This window comes from Parasteatoda tepidariorum, chromosome 7 (assembly GCF_982258835.1).
Source record: "Parasteatoda tepidariorum strain Cologne lab strain chromosome 7, Ptep-v5.0, whole genome shotgun sequence".
NCBI classification, from domain to species: domain Eukaryota; kingdom Metazoa; phylum Arthropoda; class Arachnida; order Araneae; family Theridiidae; genus Parasteatoda; species Parasteatoda tepidariorum.
In genome coordinates this window covers 106,453,099-106,475,693 of record NC_141761.1, presented here as the reverse complement: position 1 = coordinate 106,475,693, position 22,595 = coordinate 106,453,099, and the positions used below count along the sequence as shown (strand labels likewise).

The window sequence follows — 22,595 nt, the reverse complement described above, 5'->3', positions numbered from 1 at the left end:
GGATGAATAAAAAGTATTTTATTAACGATTGAAAATTTGAACAAGATATAGGGAGAGTGTGAACTAATAGTAGGAATTGAATAAAGTCTAAAATGTATTTGAACTTGAGTGGATGAATAAAAAGTATTTTATTAACGATTGAAAATTTGAACAAGATATAGGGAGAGTGTGAACTAATAGTAGGAATTGAATAAAGTCTAAAATGTATTTGAACTTGAGTGGATGAATAAAAAGTATTTTATTAACGATTGAAAATTTGAACAAGATATAGGGAGAGTGTGAACTAATAGTAGGAATTGAATAAAGTCTAAAATGTATTTGAACTTGAGTGGATGAATAAAAAGTATTTTATTAACGATTGAAAATTTGAACAAGATATAGGGAGAGTGTGAACTAATAGTAGGAATTGAATAAAGTCTAAAATGTATTTGAACTTGAGTGGATGAATAAAAAGTATTTTATTAACGATTGAAAATTTGAACAAGATATAGGGAGAGTGTGAACTAATAGTAGGAATTGAATAAAGTCTAAAATGTATTTGAACTTGAGTGGATGAATAAAAAGTATTTTATTAACGATTGAAAATTTGAACAAGATATAGGGAGAGTGTGAACTAATAGTAGGAATTGAATAAAGTCTAAAATGTATTTGAACTTGAGTGGATGAATAAAAAGTATTTTATTAACGATTGAAAATTTGAACAAGATATAGGGAGAGTGTGAACTAATAGTAGGAATTGAATAAAGTCTAAAATGTATTTGAACTTGAGTGGATGAATAAAAAGTATTTTATTAACGATTGAAAATTTGAACAAGATATAGGGAGAGTGTGAACTAATAGTAGGAATTGAATAAAGTCTAAAATGTATTTGAACTTGAGTGGATGAATAAAAAGTATTTTATTAACGATTGAAAATTTGAACAAGATATAGGGAGAGTGTGAACTAATAGTAGGAATTGAATAAAGTCTAAAATGTATTTGAACTTGAGTGGATGAATAAAAAGTATTTTATTAACGATTGAAAATTTGAACAAGATATAGGGAGAGTGTGAACTAATAGTAGGAATTGAATAAAGTCTAAAATGTATTTGAACTTGAGTGGATGAATAAAAAGTATTTTATTAACGATTGAAAATTTGAACAAGATATAGGGAGAGTGTGAACTAATAGTAGGAATTGAATAAAGTCTAAAATGTATTTGAACTTGAGTGGATGAATAAAAAGTATTTTATTAACGATTGAAAATTTGAACAAGATATAGGGAGAGTGTGAACTAATAGTAGGAATTGAATAAAGTCTAAAATGTATTTGAACTTGAGTGGATGAATAAAAAGTATTTTATTAACGATTGAAAATTTGAACAAGATATAGGGAGAGTGTGAACTAATAGTAGGAATTGAATAAAGTCTAAAATGTATTTGAACTTGAGTGGATGAATAAAAAGTATTTTATTAACGATTGAAAATTTGAACAAGATATAGGGAGAGTGTGAACTAATAGTAGGAATTGAATAAAGTCTAAAATGTATTTGAAGTTGAGTGGATGAATAAAAAGTATTTTATTAACGATTGAAAATTTGAACAAGATATATAGGGAGAGTGTGAACTAATAGTAGGAATTGAATAAAGTCTAAAATGTATTTGAACTTGAGTGGATGAATAAAAAGTATTTTATTAAACGATTGAAAATTTGAACAAGATATATAGGGAGAGTGTGAACTAATAGTAGGAATTGAATAAAGTCTAAAATGTATTTGAACTTGAGTGGATGAATAAAAAGTATTTTATTAAACGATTGAAAATTTGAACAAGATATATAGGGAGAGTGTGAACTAATAGTAGGAATTGAATAAAGTCTAAAATGTATTTGAAGTTGAGTGGATGAATAAAAAGTATTTTATTAACGATTGAAAATTTGAACAAGATATAGGGAGAGTGTGAACTAATAGTAGGAATTGAATAAAGTCTAAAATGTATTTGAAGTTGAGTGGATGAATAAAAAGTATTTTATTAACGATTGAAAATTTGAACAAGATATATAGGGAGAGTGTGAACTAATAGTAGGAATTGAATAAAGTCTAAAATGTATTTGAACTTGAGTGGATGAATAAAAAGTATTTTATTAAACGATTGAAAATTTGAACAAGATATATAGGGAGAGTGTGAACTAATAGTAGGAATTGAATAAAGTCTAAAATGTATTTGAACTTGAGTGGATGAATAAAAAGTATTTTATTAAACGATTGAAAATTTGAACAAGATATAGGGAGAGTGTGAACTAATAGTAGGAATTGAATAAAGTCTAAAATGTATTTGAAGTTGAGTGGATGAATAAAAAGTATTTTATTAACGATTGAAAATTTGAACAAGATATAGGGAGAGTGTGAACTAATAGTAGGAATTGAATAAAGTCTAAAATGTATTTGAAGTTGAGTGGATGAATAAAAAGTATTTTATTAACGATTGAAAATTTGAACAAGATATATAGGGAGAGTGTGAACTAATAGTAGGAATTGAATAAAGTCTAAAATGTATTTGAACTTGAGTGGATGAATAAAAAGTATTTTATTAAACGATTGAAAATTTGAACAAGATATAGGGAGAGTGTGAACTAATAGTAGGAATTGAATAAAGTCTAAAATGTATTTGAAGTTGAGTGGATGAATAAAAAGTATTTTATTAACGATTGAAAATTTGAACAAGATATAGGGAGAGTGTGAACTAATAGTAGGAATTGAATAAAGTCTAAAATGTATTTGAAGTTGAGTGGATGAATAAAAAGTATTTTATTAACGATTGAAAATTTGAACAAGATATATAGGGAGAGTGTGAACTAATAGTAGGAATTGAATAAAGTCTAAAATGTATTTGAACTTGAGTGGATGAATAAAAAGTATTTTATTAAACGATTGAAAATTTGAACAAGATATATAGGGAGAGTGTGAACTAATAGTAGGAATTGAATAAAGTCTAAAATGTATTTGAACTTGAGTGGATGAATAAAAAGTATTTTATTAAACGATTGAAAATTTGAACAAGATATATAGGGAGAGTGTGAACTAATAGTAGGAATTTAAAAAGAGATTTTGCAAAAATCAGTAAGTTAAAAACCGCTAACCTCGTGGAATATCATTTCAACTTCGACTGCAAAATCAAAACAAACATTTAGAATGGACGGAGACTACCTCTTTAAAGTTGTGGCATGCTATTCAAAATATTTTACTCTACGTAAAACTGTGCTTTTATGAGCAGAAAAATTCCGTAGATTATAGATTTTAAATAATTCAACGATAAAGAATTCAGTTTTTTATTACTATTATTTTTAATAATAATTCTTTAAAAAATATTATTGAACTTCTATTGATTATTTAACCTTTTTTTAAATAAATTTTATAGTAAAAATATATAAATACAATTTATAATTTTAAAATAGCGAAAATATATTTAGTTTCTTATGGAACTAGATCAATTAGACAACCATAATATTAAACAAAAACCAATAAATTATTTTTTATTGAAAAAACTAGCTTATAAAAGGACCTGGAGAATGCTCAATAAATTTCTCTACAATATTGTTTTGCAATTTTTTAACGTTATTTATAGAAAAAAAAGGAGAGACTGACGTTTTTTTTAATATGTATATAGCGAAATTTAATTACCATCTTAAGAAATACTTCATCAGCTTTGAAATATATTCATGCTCACGATTTTTATTTTTTTTATTTTATTTATATTGTAAATGTATATTCAGCCATTGGAAGCTTATAATTCTTATTTCAACACAAAATGGTAATGATGGGAATATCCAACGCTAAAGGCCTTCACAAATATGAAGGAACTTTCTACGGTGACCGTATTTAAGGTGACCAAACTAACCTTGACACTCCCGCATATTTCGAAACAAAGTAATGTTTAATGAATAAAATAAAGTGTACATTTCCATTCTCCGAGTTAGACTTCATTTTAGGCTCTTCTAACTAATTATGATATCAAAATCACTTGACGGAATTATTTGTCCCAAATGTTTCACATATAATTAACCCTGCTGTAATTCGGTGACTATTTCTCTCCATAATTAATAAAATATATATTAATAAAATACAACTATTTATCCTACGAATTGTCTTAAAATAACAAATTATTTTTATGGTAGAAAATAAATTATTTTAATGTGTCTATAATAAATAAATTAATGTAAAAAAAATTTTTTTAATAAACTTCATTTCAAGCTCTTCTAACTGATTATGATATCAAAATCACTTGACAGAATTATTAGTCCCAATTTTTGCAAATATAAAATATAATTAACCCTGCTGTAATTCGGTGACTATTTCTCTCTATAATTAATAAAATATATATAAAACTATTAAATAAAACTATTTATCCTACGAATTGCCTTAAAATAACAAATTATTTTTATGGTAGAAAATAAATTATTTTAATGTGTCTATAATAAATAAATTAATGTAAAAAGAATTTATTTTAATAAACTTCATTTCAAGCTCTTCTAACTGATTATGGTATCAAAATCACTTGACGGAATTATTAGTCCCAATTTTTGCAAATATAAAATATAATTAACCCTGCTGTAATTCGGTGACTATTTCTCTCCATAATTAATAAAATATATATAAAACTATTAAATAAGACTATTTATCCTACGAATTGCCTTAAAATAACAAATTATTTTTATGGTAGAAAATAAATTATTTTAATGTGTCTATAATAAATAAATTACTGTAAAAAAAAATTTTTTAATAAACTTCATTTCAAGCTCTTCTAACTGATTATGATATCAAAATCACTTGACGGAATTATTAGTCCCAATTTTTGCAAATATAAAATATAATTAACCCTGCTGTAATTCGGTGACTATTTCTCTCTATAATTAATAAAATATATATAAAACTATTAAATAAAACTATTTATCCTACGAATTGCCTTAAAATAACAAATTATTTTTATGGTAGAAAATAAATTATTTTAATGTGTCTATAATAAATAAATTAATACAAAAATTATTTTAATAAACTTCATTTCAAGCTCTTCTAACTGATTATGATATCAAAATCACTTATCACTTGATGGAATTATTAGTCCCAATTTTTGCAAATATAATTACCCCTGTTGTAATTAAGTGACTATTTCTCGCTATAATTAATAAAATATTTATTAATAAAGTAAAACTATTTATCCCACGAATTGCATTAATTGCATAATAAACTATTTTTCTGGTAAAAAATAAATTATTTTAATATGTCTAATATTTATTATGCATGAAAAATAAACATTTTGTGTTACAGCCTTCTTTTTATATTAGTTATTTAATTTCATAAGCGTCGTTGAACAGCCGACCCAATTTTGGATTCACGACTACTAATGTTCAACTCCGTAGCCATGTTATTTTGAACCAAATCCAGAGGACAAGGGAACTCCTGGATCAAGTATTAGGAGAAATTTGCCTTCGTGGAGGACTTTTCGATGGAACTAACCGGCATTTGCGTTATATGGAGAGGAAGACTACGAGAACCTCCCATGGCTAGCCTGACGGTAAAGGGACTGTAATCCATGATCCGTCTACCACTGAAGATATTTCACGTCAGCACTGGTGTTGGTGCAAGCCGGATGCGGAATTCGTATCAACCAACCATCTCTGGGGTTCGAACCTGGTTCACCTCATTGAAAGGAGAAACGCTCTGTCCCCAGAGCCATCTCTGCTCAGAATACAGTATTAAGGAAAAACAATAAAATTTGGCGTTAAATAAGTGTCGTCACTTATTATTACTTAATTTTTTTGTCATTCAAACTTGTATTTATGGCAATGTGTTTAATTCTCAAAACTTATTAATAAATAATGTTTACGCTGAATGAGTATGCTATGATCTATAATAGAAGGTTAAATATATTTTTTTGAAGATTTTATCTTTGTTTTTTAAGATTTGTAATGTCTAAAAATTGTACTATAAAAAATTAATTAATAACCCATCAAATTTTACAAAAAGTTTGTAAATTATCGAAATAAAATTATAGTAATATTAATCGTTTAAAAGAATTAACTACGATCTAAAAATAAAGTGCAATACGAGGTAAATTATCTAAAATTAAAGGTTTTGTGGGAAAAAAATGCTTTTTTTTTTTACAATGGAAATTTATCACTAAGGCTAGAAGAAAGACATCTCTGTCACTTTTCTTTAAAGCTTTTTAACTTTCTTTTAAAATAACGCACGAAAACGCCAGTAAAAAAAAAAAAAAAAAAAAAAAAAAAAAAAAAAAAAAGCACAATGTTGAGCCTCTCAAGAACTTTAATGGCCAGAGATTTTAGATACAAAATTTAAAAAAAAAAAAAAAACAATTTTAAGTTAATTTATAACAGACAATAAAATTACTAATACATTAAATGAACTTATAACATTTTCTAGAATAAGAGTTGCAACAGGATTCTTACTGCAATATTTAACTTTTATACCAGGCACGTTTTAAGGAATTATTTTTGAGTTTGTCAAATGCATAGTTTGATTCACTTATTTTTTAAGAAAAAAAAAATGAAATTGTAATCTGGAAAAAAAGGTTTTATTTCTTCAATTTTTGAATGGTTTTTATGATTGTTTTCTTCAATAACACTTTTTATTATCCTTTTATTCAACTTCTTTTCCGTGATACAAAAACTAATTGCATTAATATCACTGCTTTTAAGACTTCATTGTACCCAACTTGAATTCTACACAAACTCTTTTAATCATGGATGCCAACATAGATAGTGCATGGATATTTAGCAAGTACTAATATTAATAAAATAATTCATAATAGAATTAATAATATTAATAGAATTCGTAATAACAGTAGCAGAAATAATAAAAAGAGAATTACTCATAAGTATAAGAAATTTAATATTTTTATTTGGGGTTTCTTATTTGAAAATTTAAAAACTTTTTAGAGATATTTATAAATATTATGTGTGTGTTCGATATAAAAACAAAGTTTAGTTAGAACTAGAATAAAGTTCTTGATGATAGTCGAATTTAAAGGAGATGAATGATGTGTCCCAAAGATATCCCAGTCAAGAGTTTTAATTTTCCTCACCAATCAGAATTCAGTTTTCCTACTATATTAAAAGAGAGTTGTGCAGTTATATACATTAAACTCCTGTTTGTGAAAATTGCAAACAGGGTTACACGGTTGAGTGGTAGTGGTACAAATAAATGATTAAACTTTCAAAGCAAACAAACAATAACAAGAGATCGAAATCAGTATTTTGTGTAGCCACCACGCACCGCAATAAGCGCTGCTACACGACGTGGCATGGAGTCAAGCAAATTTTGATTGTCTGGAATTTTGAAGAGCATTCCATACAGTTTGTATGCGTACCCAAAGTTCGTCTGTAGAAGCAACAGGACGAGGATCACGAGCGAGGCACCGACCAACGAAATGACACACATGTTCAATCGGTGACGTATCTGGGGAATACGCAGGCCAAGGAAGAAACTGTACCTGCCGCAATGCAAGAAAGGATTGAACAGTCCTAGCAATATGAGGGCGGGCATTGTCTTGTTGAAATACAGCGCCTGGCAAGGCTTGAAGGAAGGAAACAGCTTGGGGCTGTAAAACTTCACTGATGTACCGGTTGTTGTTCAGATTACCCACAATTCGTAGCAATTGAGATCGTCCATGCTATGCTATGGCACCCCAGACCATAACTCCGGGTGTTCGTCCACTGTGGTGTTCGATAATGCACTCTGGAAGGTGGCGTTCACAGGCATAGCGTCTGACACGAATGTGGCCATCATGGTACCACAAATTAAAGCGGGATTCGTCAGAAAACACGACATGCTGCTAATCAGCACGCTAGTCCTTATGCTGATTGGCCCATTGTAGCCGCAGGCGGCTATGGTTTAGCGTGATGGTGATCCTGTATGAAGGAGTCCTTGCGCGCAGTGCACGCTGCAGTTGACGTCTACGAATTAATGAAGCACACAATGAAACACATGTAGCTATTGACCACTGTGCTGCCAGTTGTCTAGAGGGAGCCGTACGGCCTGTCAGCGCCATGCGGACCAGGTGTCTATCATCGCGAGCTGACATGACATTTTGGGGTCCACTCCCGGATTTCCGAGTTGTTTGACACTCGTCCGTCCACTGCTTCCAAACACGCATCACTGTGCTGCTGTTACGCTGCACACGAGCGGCTACTGCACGATGAGACAATCCAGCTTCACGAAGGCTGATGATTCTCCCCCTTTCAAACTACGTAAGTTGTTGAAATCTCGCTCTCTTTCGTCGAAGAGGCATAAGCAACGTCTGAGCTAACGTTTGCCACTAGCAGATAACCACCGATAACCATACACGCCTCGCTACAGCCGTCTATTTATTCGGATCCATCCGCCGTTCAGAGGGCGCTGCTCAGCATACGCATGCGCTATGGGTCTGAAATTCTAATCATTTGCATATTATGCTCTACTTTGCAGTTCCTGAAAATTTCAGCTCACTCGCATAAGTCCTTCATGGTGTTGCAATTTTTACAAACATGAGATTCAGAGCTCTACATTGTAATTTAAACAGGCTAAGAAAGAAAGAAAAACTCAGAAAAAAACAACAACTCAGAAAATGTTCTTTACTTTACGGTGAAGAATTGTGTGAGCTTAAGTTGTAAATAATAATGCGAGCTCAAACAGCTTAAAAATTTCAAAAAATGTATAACGTTCTAAAAAATAACCAATTTGTCGAAATATATTTTCATCTACAAGAAAACGTTTAAATTCAATGAAAAATTCATGAACGTACAAAATTACTGCATCGAAAGTAACTTTTCAATTAATAAAGATCAAATGGCAAACGCTTTTTATATTTTCGCAAAACTTAGGTTTTCCATATATTGTCATTTTGTTCCGTTTACATACTCAGTATTAGGGATTTTGTCGGTTATAAATAACTGTTACAAACTAGCATCAGCTATGAAAATAGCATATTATTCACGAGCGATTAATTCTCACTTGGGCCGGATCACGCTATTGGTTGAAAATGACATCACTGTTTGGGGAAGGGACATGCTGTGTATTTTGGCGACAGATTTTATATTTAGTTTTCAAATGCGATCTATTTACACGTGGTATTAATGTTGAGTAATAAAGACAGTATTCACATGTTGCACAGTTTTATGGTAATTTTTTATTAGAATCTAAGTAAGTGAAATTAAACTATACTGCTTTTACGTCATTGGCAACTGGGGCTGTTCTAGAAATGCAGGGGGGGGGGGTTAGCCCAGAATTTTAGTCATTACTTTAAACTAAATTCACGTGTTGCTTAATTATGAAGTTTTTAAAATTATTCATAACGCAACTAAATTACGATGTATGAGTAAATTTGAGCTTATGTTTATTTCAATTTTTGTTACTTCTTAACTGCAAAAGATAATTCTTAAGGAAAAACAAATAAACGGAAAAAAAACGTATTTGTAATATTACTATACAATCTTATATTTGTAAAAACATTCATTATTTTTATTTTTATTGTCTTTAGCTTTGATGAATTTAAATCGATTAAAACATAAATATTGTCTGAAATGCTGAAGTGGACATTTACCTATCTCTCCCATCCTAACGACGACATAATATTACGTATGCATACGAAATTTGTCGCCAAACTCATACAAACACCAGCCAACAGCCACCATCTCCCTTCCCCTAAACAGTGATGTCATTTTCAACCAATAGCGTGATCCGGCCCAAGTGAGAATTAATCGCTCGTTATTATTCGTTGTAAAGCGTTTTTTTTTTCTTCACATGACGACAGAGCTTTCAAAAAATATCTTTAAAGAAAGTCAACGATGTTGATGAAATGTTCTTATTTATTTATTTATACTTTATTTTGAAACCTATAGAGTTTACTTATTGGTATCTTTTCGCTTAATTTGTTTCTACTTTTTTTTAAATTCCAACTTTTACGATTTTGAATATATGAATATATAATGTAAGAGAAAAAAATGAATTTAAAACTATGTCGTGTACGGAATTTAGTTTATTTGAATATTTTATGAAAGAAAAGAAGAAAAAATGAAAGGAATTAATTTTTTTCCGTTTAAATAATTCATTTTTACGATGAAAGTTTTTTAAAAAAAATTCATTATAATTCTTAATCCAACGTCAATGATTTATAGGCGTCAAATCAAAATGTTATTCCAGATTAGACTCTTTATTCAATCTACCCACGTAACCCTACTAAAAAGACTATATTTCCGTCACAAGGTGTAAATTATCGTTTGAGGCCGTCGAATGCATAAAGAAGAAAATTCTAAATTCGTCGCAAAAACATTTAAACAAAAACATTTTTAATTTTTTCTAATTCTACTGCTGTAAAATAAATTTATAACCCGAAAAAAGAATATATTTTTTTTACAATATATTTAATTTTATACAAATCAAAAATTATTATCATGTAATATTAACGGCCATACATTTATGTACTATACACTAAATAAATAAAAAAACAAATAACTTTTCATAGAATGGAGGAATTTTCAAGCATCAGGACTAAATTTTTATTTTTTGACAAACCATTTAACTTAAAATATGTTAATTAATCAGTACAAACGGTATTGTATGTTACAAAATTAGACACTAGAACGTGCTATCTCTGAATAAACATTTTTTTCTCTCTCGAGGGATTAGGATTCTTCATTCTCGAATTATGAAGGACAAGTAGGTAGTTAGCCGCAACTTGGAAAATATGGTCCCAATAGTTTGTTTGATCGAAGGAGCAACGATGGCCCACCTAATATGGTACCCCTGAAAGAGTGGCCATTTGCCCTTATACGCCTGAATTGGAAAATGTCAACCCAAGTCAAAAACTCTTAGATCTGAAGATTCAAAAAGCTTTTCTTCTGTGGTAGTGAAAATGCGAACCCGATCAAAAAGTTCTTCTGTGGTAGTAAGAATGCGAACCTGTTCAAAAAGTTCTTCTGTGGTAGCAAGAATGCGAACCCGTTCAAAAAGTTCTTCTGTGGTAGCAAGAATGCGAACCCGTTCAAAAAGTTCTCCTGTGGTAGTAAGAATCTAAATATATGCCCTGCACAAAAGCTGGCTATAAAGAAACACAGTTTGAAATTGGAGCATACAAATTCGAAGCCGTTGATAGCTTCACCTATTTGGGGTCTAAGATTAACAACAAAAATGACACTACACAAGAAATACACACGAGAATCACGATGGCCAATAAGTATTTTTATGGCCTAAGAAAATATCTTAAGTCAAGCCTAATAAAAAGAAAACAAAAGTGTTACTCTATAAATGTCTTATACGATCACTGCTTACATACGCATGTGAGACCTGGACAATGACCCGTGGAGATGAAAATATGATAGCTAGTTTTGAGAGAAAAATACTGCGAAGCATTTTTGGTGGAATAAGTAAAAACGGTACCTGGTTTAGAAGATCAAACACGGAACTCTACAAAGCATATAAAGAACCTGATGTCATTAAATTTATCAAAATTCAAAGGATTAAATGGGCAGGCCACATTATAAGAATGGAGGATAGCAGGACAACCAAAAAAGTTTTCTGTGCCAGGTCAACAGGTACAAGAAAAAGAGGACGACCAAACCTAAGATTTTTAGACTGCCTTGAAAAGGACCTACAAATTTTAAAGATAATTAACTGGAGAACCTTGGCTAAGGGAAGAATGTCTTGGCATAGGCTTGTTGAGAAGGCCAAGGCCCATCCTGGGCTGTCGTGCCAATGAGAAGAAGAAGAAGGTAGTAAGAATGCGAACCCGTTCAAAAAGTTCTTCTGTGGTAGTAAGAATGCGAACCCGTTCAAAAAGTTCTTCTGTGGTAGCAAGAATGCGAACACGTTCAAAAAGTTTTCCCTCTGTGGTAGTTAGAATGCGAACCAGTGAATCGTGCTTGTGGACCGGAGTTCGAGAAACTATGTTATAGCTCATTCCTTACAGTTTTCGACCATTAGTTTTGTTACACGCCCGTTTAGCAAAGTATTCCGGCTGCAGCACAGAATTCCGAAATTTCTACCAGTGCTCAGTCGTATTTGAGGGTAGAAAAATTAACTTTTAAATACGAAAAAATTTAAATCTTTAAAATTCTTCTTTCTCAAATATTTTTAAAGAATATATCAGTACTATCTGTCTTTACTGTGGGTGCAACATTATCCCTCCTAATATGGTGCCCCTGAAAGAGTGGCCAAACATATCTGCCCTGTAAATGCCTGAATTGACGAAATGTTATCACAAATGTGCACTGGGAATTTAAAAAAAATGTTTGATTGAAAGAATGACCAAAATTTAGGACTCATTAATGTTATTTTAACTGTAGCGTAGTTCAATCTATCGAGCGAAATTTTTAAGCGAATCGAAAAATTGTTGCAGGCAATTATAAAATTGATTTATTAAAAGATATTTTATACAGAAAATAATTTTTAATAATTATTTATTATTTTTTTTATCGTTTTATTTAATTTAGGTCGAAAAAAGCTTGATTGTAAGATATCCAAATTTTTACATCATTCTGAAATATATTAGCTGTCATTTTTTTGCGGACAATTTTCGTAAAAAATCTATTTGGGTTTAAAATACTTTTCTCGTTAATAGAAACCTAATTTCTTCGTTTCTGTGAAATTTAACATACCAACGGTGCAAAAAATTTATTTCTCTAGTTTTGCATCCAAGAAAATATTTATTCAAATACAAAAATAATCGTTTATGTTGCTCTTTTTTATTTCATTCTTTTTTTTTTTTTTTTTTTTTTTTTTTTTTGTATTTTGTGAATATAATTCAGCGTGTGTGTATCATAAATTCTCTCGAAGAAATTCTCCGATTTAACTTTTTGAAGCCACTCATTTTGGACGAAAATATTTACACACACATTTGTAAATTTTAAATGTAAATATCTATTCTCTGGTGGTTGCAGCAGACAAACCTCAATTTTCTCATTGAACATTTTGTGTGGTACTATGTAAGTTTCAATACCAACCTTTTAAAAGTTTTATATCTTAACAATTGGACATCTGTTGCACATTAATTGTTTAATACATAGGTGCATATTAAAGTTATTGTAGCCCGAATTTTTATTTATTTAATATTTTTGAAAATATTATTAGTAACAATTAAGTATTTTTAAAAATCTACTTCTTATTTTAATTTGTAATTCAATACTTTTGTTTTGCACAACTTGGTAAAAATCTGACAGTAATATTTAATGTTCCTTCAAGCATAAAAGAGTCCTACATAAAATTTTGATAAAGTTGCGGCCCGCCATTTGATTTGTGTTTTTAACTGTGGCCCCCGGCCTCATGTAAGTTGGAAACCACTGTTCTAGACAATGTCAAATTGAGCAAAGTATTAAATTTGAACGAAGTCAGTTAAATAGTTCTTGAGAATTGAATTTTGAACTCAAAAATTATTTGACTGATTTATTTCGAATTTTGTATTTTGACATCTAAATTAAGGTACTTCAAATTTATGTAAAAATTTAACGTTACAATTCAAAATTTTTTCGACTTTTATTGAATAATGTGACACATAATTATTAAAATGAATTTTTTACATACCTTTGGATAAGTGAATTTCATAGTTGTGACCAAAAATGTTTCGATTCGCACAAAAAGTTATCGAGATATGGCGAAATAAACGAAGTGAAAGTAACAAGGGGTCCAAACTTTCGACCACTCTTCTGACAAAACTATTGGGACTAAATTTTCCAGATTGTGGCTGCCCCCAATGATTTTTGAGCCGTGGGGGCTATTTGGATAGAGCGTTCGCCTTCAAATAAGGCGAACCTGGTTCGAATCCCAGCGATGATCGTGCATAACACGCGTTGGAGTTGGAAGGTATGAAATTGTCACAGGAAATGATAAACTTCCTTATTTGAAGTATTAAATCTTTCTACAAGGCCTGTATATCTGCAAGAGGGGTCCATACCCCTATTAACCCTTTATTTTTTTTTTTTTTTTCTTTTTTGAAGTTATACTTCTTATGCGACTTCCAACAAGGTAACGTTTAACGCTACATTTTTATTGGCCGGGAAATCACGTGGTAAGATCCAGTTTTCCCTCATTCATTTCCATATTGTTTTGGTTCTCACTACCATAAAAATAATAAAAGTATTATTTTTCTATAAATATTTTTGTAGTTTGTTTTGATACACATATAATTTAATAGGATAGTATTTTCAGACTTAGTGGATAACAATTGTAAAAAATGAGTGAAAACAATCCCACGGACAATGCGACGGATTTAAGGTTATATCAAGGTACGTCTCTTGTGAATATCAATTGATTGTTAGGCTTCTGAAATTACATTATGACGCATTCACATGCATTATTAATGCAAATACATTTTCCTGGGCGAGACGATGAGGCAACCACAAGCACTTCCACTGGTTCAAGAGGTCCACGAGGGGAAAATGCCCAATATTACCGTGATTACAGAGCACGGAAGCGAGCGGAGCAGGAAAAAGAGTCGTTGAATAGAACTAGTGATCCTTCTACGACTGCTGATTCTTCTACAATTAACGTCGCTGGTTGCGAAGTTTAACTTCTTTCGCACCGAGGGACTCCACGCACTATTTTTTTGTTTTGTTTTCTTTATTCTGCAACAGCTGTTTCATACCTTCCGACTTCAACGAGTGTTATACGCACGAACAGCCCGTGTATTACAATTGTTGAATGATTATTTGTTTTGTATTGTAACAATGTATGGTGTATTTACATATCATATTTCATTAAAATCGGTCTAGTAGTTCTAGAGATAATACTGACAAAAAACTGAATGACCACATGGCTATGGTCATTCAGTTTTTTGCGATAAAAGATATAAGTTTAATACTAAAACATTACTTATTAGGGTATTTATTATAGTTTTATAAAATCATTTCTTTATTTATACCACTTTTCACATTTCAGACTTTCATTTATTTTACTCATTTATTTTAACACATTTTAAATTTTCTTTAAAATTTTTCATTAACTAAGAAATTTTATTTTGTAACAATTGTAAAATGCATACTTCTGAATTGGTTCGTACAGATATTTAATACCACCTTCATTTCAGAAAATATTTATCGTTTATTTATCGCTCTCAATAAATTATGTTTATTTATAATATAAATTTCACTTTGTTAATAAAATAATATTTTTTCTAAAACATTGTTACAATAAAGTTCAGTTAGTCTTAATTAAATATTACAGAATGTTCCCGTTATTTAAAGCGAAACCATGCTCGTAAACATTTCCGAATCATATTCTAGGCAAATTTTGCATTAAAATAACATTTTTAAAAAAATTGAATTTAAACGACCCTTTAATATACATTGACGATCTTTAAATATCTCATTATTCAAAACGGAATCAAGTTCTTCAATTTTTCTACATATTACTTTTCGTACAAATTTTACATTAAAATAAAAAATTAAAAAATAAAATTTTTTAAATTTTATGATTTTTCAATATATTTTACCAATTAATTCAATATATTTTATCAGTTTGTACAAATTGTGCATTAAAATAAAATTGAATGTACACGACCTTTTGACCTTAATATACATTGACGATTTTTAAATATCTACCTATACAAAGCGGAATCATGTTCTTAAATTTTTCTACATATTACTTTTCATGTAAATTCTACCTTAAAGTAAAAAAATACAATTTCTGAATTTCACGGTTTTTCAATATATTTGACTAGTTTGTACAAATTGTGCATTAGAATAAAATTTAAAATAAAATTGAATGTACGCGACCTTTTAATATACATTGACGATTTTTAAATATCTCATTATTCAAAACGGAATCAAGTTCTTAAATTTTTCTACAAATTACTTTTCGTACAAATTTTGCATTAAAAAAATACAATTTCTGAATGTTCACGGTTTTTCAATATATTTTACCAATAAAGAAATGTTAAACATTTTTCTATTAAACTATGTAAGGAGACATTATACTGCTCTCATAAAAATACAATGCGTTTACTTTTATGACCGGCTTAAGGTAATCTTTGTTCAAATCAAAGAATGAAACAATAAGAATTGCGATGCCCGATGCAGAACAAGTTTTATTTGCTTTGAAAATTTTAAAGCGTATCTCATTAAACATAAAGAGAAAAGAAATAAAATTTATTTTCGGTCACAGGAACAGTATGGGCACAAATTGCTGTTGTTTGTTTCATTTAGTAATTTCCCCTTGAACAACACAGTTCAATAATTAAAAAATAATTTTTAAAAAAGAGTAATTCGTATTGAATTTCTCATTCATCCCGATATTTTAAACCTGCGAAATCAGCCATAAATTTATATACTTTCTCTGAATAAACATAAAATTTTTTTAATGTTAATTTAACGTTTTGCGTATTTCACCATAACACCATAAGTTTTTTAGCGAATGAAAAAACTTTTGCACACAATTATAAAATTCATTTATACAAAGATAATTCCATGCTAAAATAAATTTTAGTAAATATTTATTATTTCTCATAATTTTATTTAATAATAATCGGAAAATTATAAATTTTAAAGTATACAATTTTTTACATCATTTTAAAGTACATAATTTTGCTTTTCAAAATGCAAAATTTAAGCGAAATCGGTTGAATTGTTCTTGAGAAATTGAATTTTTGAAAAGTCGTATAGTTAAAATTCGATTTCTCACGAAGTATTCAACCCATTTCGCTCAAACTATGCATTTTGTAATGTAAAATTACGTACTTTAAAATGATGTAAAAAATTGTGTACCATAGAATTCATAATTTTTCGACTATAATTAAATGAAAGCTACTATTTTTTTTTAATTATAAGTTAGTTATAAGTTTAGCAGAAAAAGTTTTATTAGTTTTGAAATTCGTAAGCGTAACTCATGAAATATAAAGAGAAAAGGAAAAAAAATGTCAATCGCAGGAACAGCATGGGCATAAATTGATGTTGTTTATTTCATCTAGTAATTTTCCCTTGACCGATACAGTTGAACCTGGTTAGAATTTTTTTTTCTAAAAAAAAGTCGTATTGAATTCTTTAATTATCCCGTGATTAGTGCTTTGAGGTGTTTCCTGTGGTCCTTTGTTGAACTTTTGAAAAGTCGTATAGATTTAAAATTCGATTTCTCAAGAACTATTCAAGCCATTTCGCTCAAACTTTGTATTTTGCAATGTAATTTTAGTTACTTTAAAATGTTGTAAAAAATTGCGTACCTTACAATTCATAATTTTTTCGACTATTATTAAATGAAATCTACTATTTTTTTTGAAAAAAAAAGTTATAAGTTAGCAGAACAAGTATTATTAGCTTTGACAATTTTAAGCGTAACTCATAAAAAAAAAAGAATTTCAGTAGTAGGAATTGCTGTTGTTTGTTTCATTTAATAATATCCCCTTAACCGACACAGTTGAACCTGGTTAGAAAAAAAAAATTTTAAAATAATAAGTCGTATTGAATTCTTCAATTATCCCGAGATTAGTGCTTTGAGGAAGTGGTTAAAATTGAGTTACTATGTAGAAAAAATGACGATGTTCTCTTTTATTTTTTTTATTTAACATGAATATCTTGTTTTTCCGCTTCAGATACCTCATTATTAATGTTCTCCCCCCTTTACTCACATTTTCATAACTGGCTATTATGTAAGCATCTCAGGTAGTATTACGAAAGATTTTGCAAATATTATTACATTAAAGAACTTAATGGAACAAATATTTGAGAACTTAAGAGGACGCCATACAGCGGAAGAAAATTTTTCCTCGCAAATTCTCTTTCTCCATCATTACTAATTTAAAATTAAAAGTTTAGAAAAAGTGAGTTCAGACAAGCCTAGAGTAACCCATGAAGTTTCAGTTACTGAAAAGAAAATTTTAAAATAGAAAAATTAAAATAAATTATGAAATGATAACTTAGGATTACGCAACGGAGAAGTTCTCTTTTATTAATTTGTTTGCATTTTAATATTTAGAAATATTTTTTTTCAGCACTGAAACTTTATGTCTTACTCTAGGTTTGCCTGAACTTAGTTTTTCTTTCTTTTAAATTTTAAATTATTAATGAAGGAGAAAGAGAGTTCGCGACGACAATTCTCTTCCGCGGTATAGTCCCTCTAAGAGCGGTTTGAGTTTTGCTTATTTTTGCTGATGAAAGAAGTACGAAAGATATTTATATATTCCATTCGTCGAAAAAAGAATCATTGTAACGAACAAAAATTGGGGGAAGGGGAGAAAAAATGAAAGAATTTACTTATTCCTCTGAATATTATGAAAGAATTTACGTATTCTTTTGTGAATTTAAATGATAATAGAATTGCATGGAGTACATTTCAGTTTATTTCATCAAAAATCTAATTATTTCAAAGTAACAAGTTTTTTTTTGTTTGTTTTTTTTGTGAACATTTTACCTGTTGAGACTTTCTAATGAGGATGACATTCAGTGGCGTAGTTTTAACGTATGTTGGGGGGAGCATAGGCGTAGTGTAGCGTACACTTTTTGTTTTTAGAAAACTGTTCATTTATTTTAAGTATCGTGTACATACACATATTTATTTTTAGTATGAATATATATTTATACATAAATGATACTGCATAAATTATACATAAATTATACGTAGCTTAAGAAGGTTTTTTTTATGAACAATTTACCTGTCGAGACTTTTAATGACGATGACATGGAATACATTCAGTGGCGTAGTTTTAATGTATGTTGGGGGAGCATAGGCGTAGCGTGAGGGGGGGCATACTTTTGTTTTTAGAAAACTGTTCGTTTGTTTTAAGTTTCGTGTATATACGCATATTTACTTTTAAAATGAATATATATTTATGCATGAATGATACTGCATAAATTATACATAAATTATTTACATAAATTGTACGTATCTTAAAAGTAAATACTTTGTTTATTTATAATGAAGAGGTAATATGATATCTAATTACTCAACATTTTTATGATAACCATATTTAAAATCAATATTTAAACTTATTAACAATTACACAATTATTAAAATTTAAAATAAGTTATATTTACTATTTTTATAAGCTTTATATGAAGCGACATCCAGCTAATTTACGTTAATGAATGATTTTGGGACTTTTATTTGGGAATTTAGATCTGTTTCTTTAAGGAACAAAAAAATATTGTAGCAATTGTTGGAGTAAGTAAGTGAATTGTTTTTTTTTTTTAAATCATTTAATTAAATCGAAAATATTAATTTTTAAAATCTGATTTAACTGATATTGAATATTTTATCTAGAAAATAATGCCTGAAATATTATTTGATGTTTTAAATGAACTAATAAATAATAAAAATTATATCAAATGTCGATAAAAGTGACTGAACAATTAAAATTGAAAGTTTGTATATTTGCTTGGAAAAAAAGTTGTAGTTTAATATACATATTTTAATTACATCCATTTAGTTTTATGCTAAATACAAATGCCTTTAAGACTCATTCAATATATATTTTGAGAAAATATATAAAAGGAAGGCTTGTTCTGTCTAATATAATTTAGAATAATTGACTTTTTTAGTTTCCTGATCTAAATTAGTTTATTCTTAAATGGAAATCTAACTAACAAATTAGGTCTTTACACATGAGCCTGTTGAACTCGAATAAAAATAACTATGATTTTCTTTTGTTCAGTAATTAGTTTGTAATAATAATATAATACTTTTAGCCATTTTAATATGAAATATTAAGTATTTTAGTAACAATATTATTTTTAGAAAACATTATTAATACATATTATCAGCGTTCTGATTCAAAATAATTTAATGTAAAAAAATATTTTAAAACAAAAATCTGATGTAAGTATAAAAAAAATTCCAATTATATCTGAAAATCCTTTATTCTTCTTTAAATCACGAATTTTTGACACCCTGTTTGTATTGAGCTTGAATAAAAAATAACAATGATTTCCTTTCATTCAGTGATTAGTTTCTAATAATAATATACTTTTATCCATTTTAATTTCAAATATTAAGTATTTCAGTTATAATGCTATTTTCAAAAAACATTATTAATGCATTCTATCAGGGTTTTGATTCAAAATGATTTAATGTAAAAAAATATTTTCAAAAAAAAAATCTGATTCAAGTAAAAAAAATTCCAATTATATCAAAAAATCCCTTTTTTTTATCTTCTTTAAATCGCGAATTTTGCCATCCTGTTTAAATTATATTTTTATAAAATCAAATATGTGTATAAAATTTTTGAAAAAAATTTAATTTTAATTTGAACTAATAAGTATTCCAGTTATAATATTATTTTCAGAAAACATCAAACATTATTAATACATTTTATCGGAGTTTTGTTTCAAAATAATTTAATGTGAAAAAATATTTTTTAAAAAAAAATCTGATTTAAGTAAAAACAATTCCAATTATATATCAAAAATTCTTTATTTTTCATCTTTAATTTGCGAATTTTGCCAGCCTGTTTACATTACATTTTTAGAAAAACAACTATAAGTATTAAAAATTTTTAAAAAATTACATTTTAATTTCAAATATTAAGTATTTTAGTTATAATGTTATTTTTAGAAAGCATTATTAATACATTTTATCAAAGTTTTGATCCAAAATGATTTAAAGCAAAAAAAAAAATTTAAAAAAATCTGATTTAAGTAAAAAAAAAATTCCAATTATATCTAAAAATCCTTATCTTTCGTCCTTAAATTACGAATTTTGTTTATATTATATTTATGTGAAATCAACTATGTGTATAAAATTTTAAAATAAAAGCTTTGAATAAAATTTTTTCTGGATGATTTCAATGGGTTTCGAAGCAAGGATGTCCAAGAAATGCAAAATACTAGAGAGAGAAGAAAAGGTTTACTCACCTCGGACATGTCGCACAGCTGAATGAGCACAACTTCATTGACTGACCAGCAGACGACGATTCTCAGGTCGGGGTCTGTCCATCTATGACCTCCTTAGGAGAAGGAAGACAATCGTTCATAAAATTACGAACAGAATTGAGCTCATTTTTATTCAATTGAAATTCTTACTCTGCGGTTACATTAAAAGAGTCCGGTTCAAGTTCTCTCTCGTCCAGGTTAGAATTGAGGTGTTTTTTCTTCTTTCTTCATCTTATTATTTATTTATTTTTCTTCTGAGTGGCGGTGTTGGTTGAAGGACAGGTAGGACCATTTTCTAGATTTAGTGGCTACTTTAAGTCGTTATCTTTTACCTGGGGTCAAAATTTTATTTTACCTTTCTCTTCATTATTTGGCGCTAATTTAACGGCAGATTAACAATGCTTTGGGAATATTTAAGCCTATTTCGGGAATTTTTTTTACAATAAATTGAAATTCGGGAACTTTATAACTGTTATATAGTATAAAGATAGTTGGCAAAAAAGTTTTTTTTTTTTTTTTTTTTTTTTTTTTTTTTTTTTTTTTTTGCTTATTTAAATCGGATTTTTTTTAAAATCAGACAAATTGAATTTTTTTATTTAAATGAAAAAGTTTTCTCCATTTCTTTAATATTTTAATCAAATTTTGGATAAAATATAAATTATAATATTTATTATTATTCAAATAATATGTATTATTCAATTTCAAATAATATTATAGCTAAAATATTTAATGTTTCCAAACTAAAAAAGTTTGATTAGTATTTAAACAATATTTAATTACTACCTACAAGCAAACCACAGAATAAAATCATAATAATTTTTACTTAAGGTCAACACTAACATCCTCGTGAATTGTAATTAAATTTCATCATTGACGTATACACTATCTCCATTTTTAATAAGTTTTAAAAGGATTTGTATTTAAATAAATTTCAAACTAAATTGGTATAATTGAAACCTGTTTTTAGTAAGAGCAAATTATTTGACATACAGGTAATTTATTTAATAACCGTCATTGAACAGCCGACCCAATTTTTTTGGATTTACGACTACTAATGTTCAACTCCATAGCCTTGTAATTTTGAACTCAATCCAGAAGACAAGGGGACTCCTGAATCAAGCATTAGGAGAAATTTGCCTTCGTGGAGGACTTTTTTTAATGGAACTAACCCGCATTTGCGTTACATGGTGTGGAAGACTACGAGAAAATCCCACGGTTAGCCCGACGGCAAGGGGACTCTAACCCATGATCCGTCTACCACTGAGGATATTTTACGTCAGCACTGTGGTTGGTGCAGGACGGATGCGAAATTCGTATCGACCGGCCATTGCTGGGATACGAACCCGGTTGACTTCATTGGAAGGCGAATGCTCTATCCCCTAAGTATTGGTATTGCTATGGTATTTTATCTTTTATTTTATAGCCGTCGTCGAACAGCCGATCCAATTTTATTTTGGGCTTACGACTACTAATGTTCAACTCCGTTGACTTGCAATTTAGAATCCAATCCAGAAGACAAGGGAACTCATGATCAAGTATTGGGAGAAATTTGTATTGGGAGACGGAACTAACCCATATTTGAGTTACATGAAGAGGAAGACCACGAAGACACCCACGGTAAACCCAACGGAGAGGGGACTCTAACCCATGATCCGTCTACCACTGAGGATATTTTAAGTCAGCACTGTGGTCGGTGCGAGCCGGGTCCGGAATTCGAATAAAACAGCCTTCGCCGGGATTCGAACCCGGTTCACCTCATTTGGGAGGCGAGCGCT

The 22,595-nt window shown here is 29.1% G+C and overlaps 1 protein-coding gene across 1 annotated transcript in view; it reads right to left on the bottom strand.

The window, feature by feature from the left end:
* The window catches only part of LOC107444765 (SEC14-like protein 2), a 62,393-nt gene extending 41,367 nt beyond the window's left edge, over positions 1-21,026 (bottom strand). Inside the window, exon 1 of the mRNA XM_071183022.2 lies at positions 20,803-21,026. Coding sequence (XP_071039123.2) covers positions 20,803-20,811 — 9 coding nt within the window. The 5' untranslated portion in view covers positions 20,812-21,026. The remainder of the gene's footprint in view (positions 1-20,802) is intronic.
* Between the last annotated feature and the right edge of the window lie 1,569 nt (positions 21,027-22,595).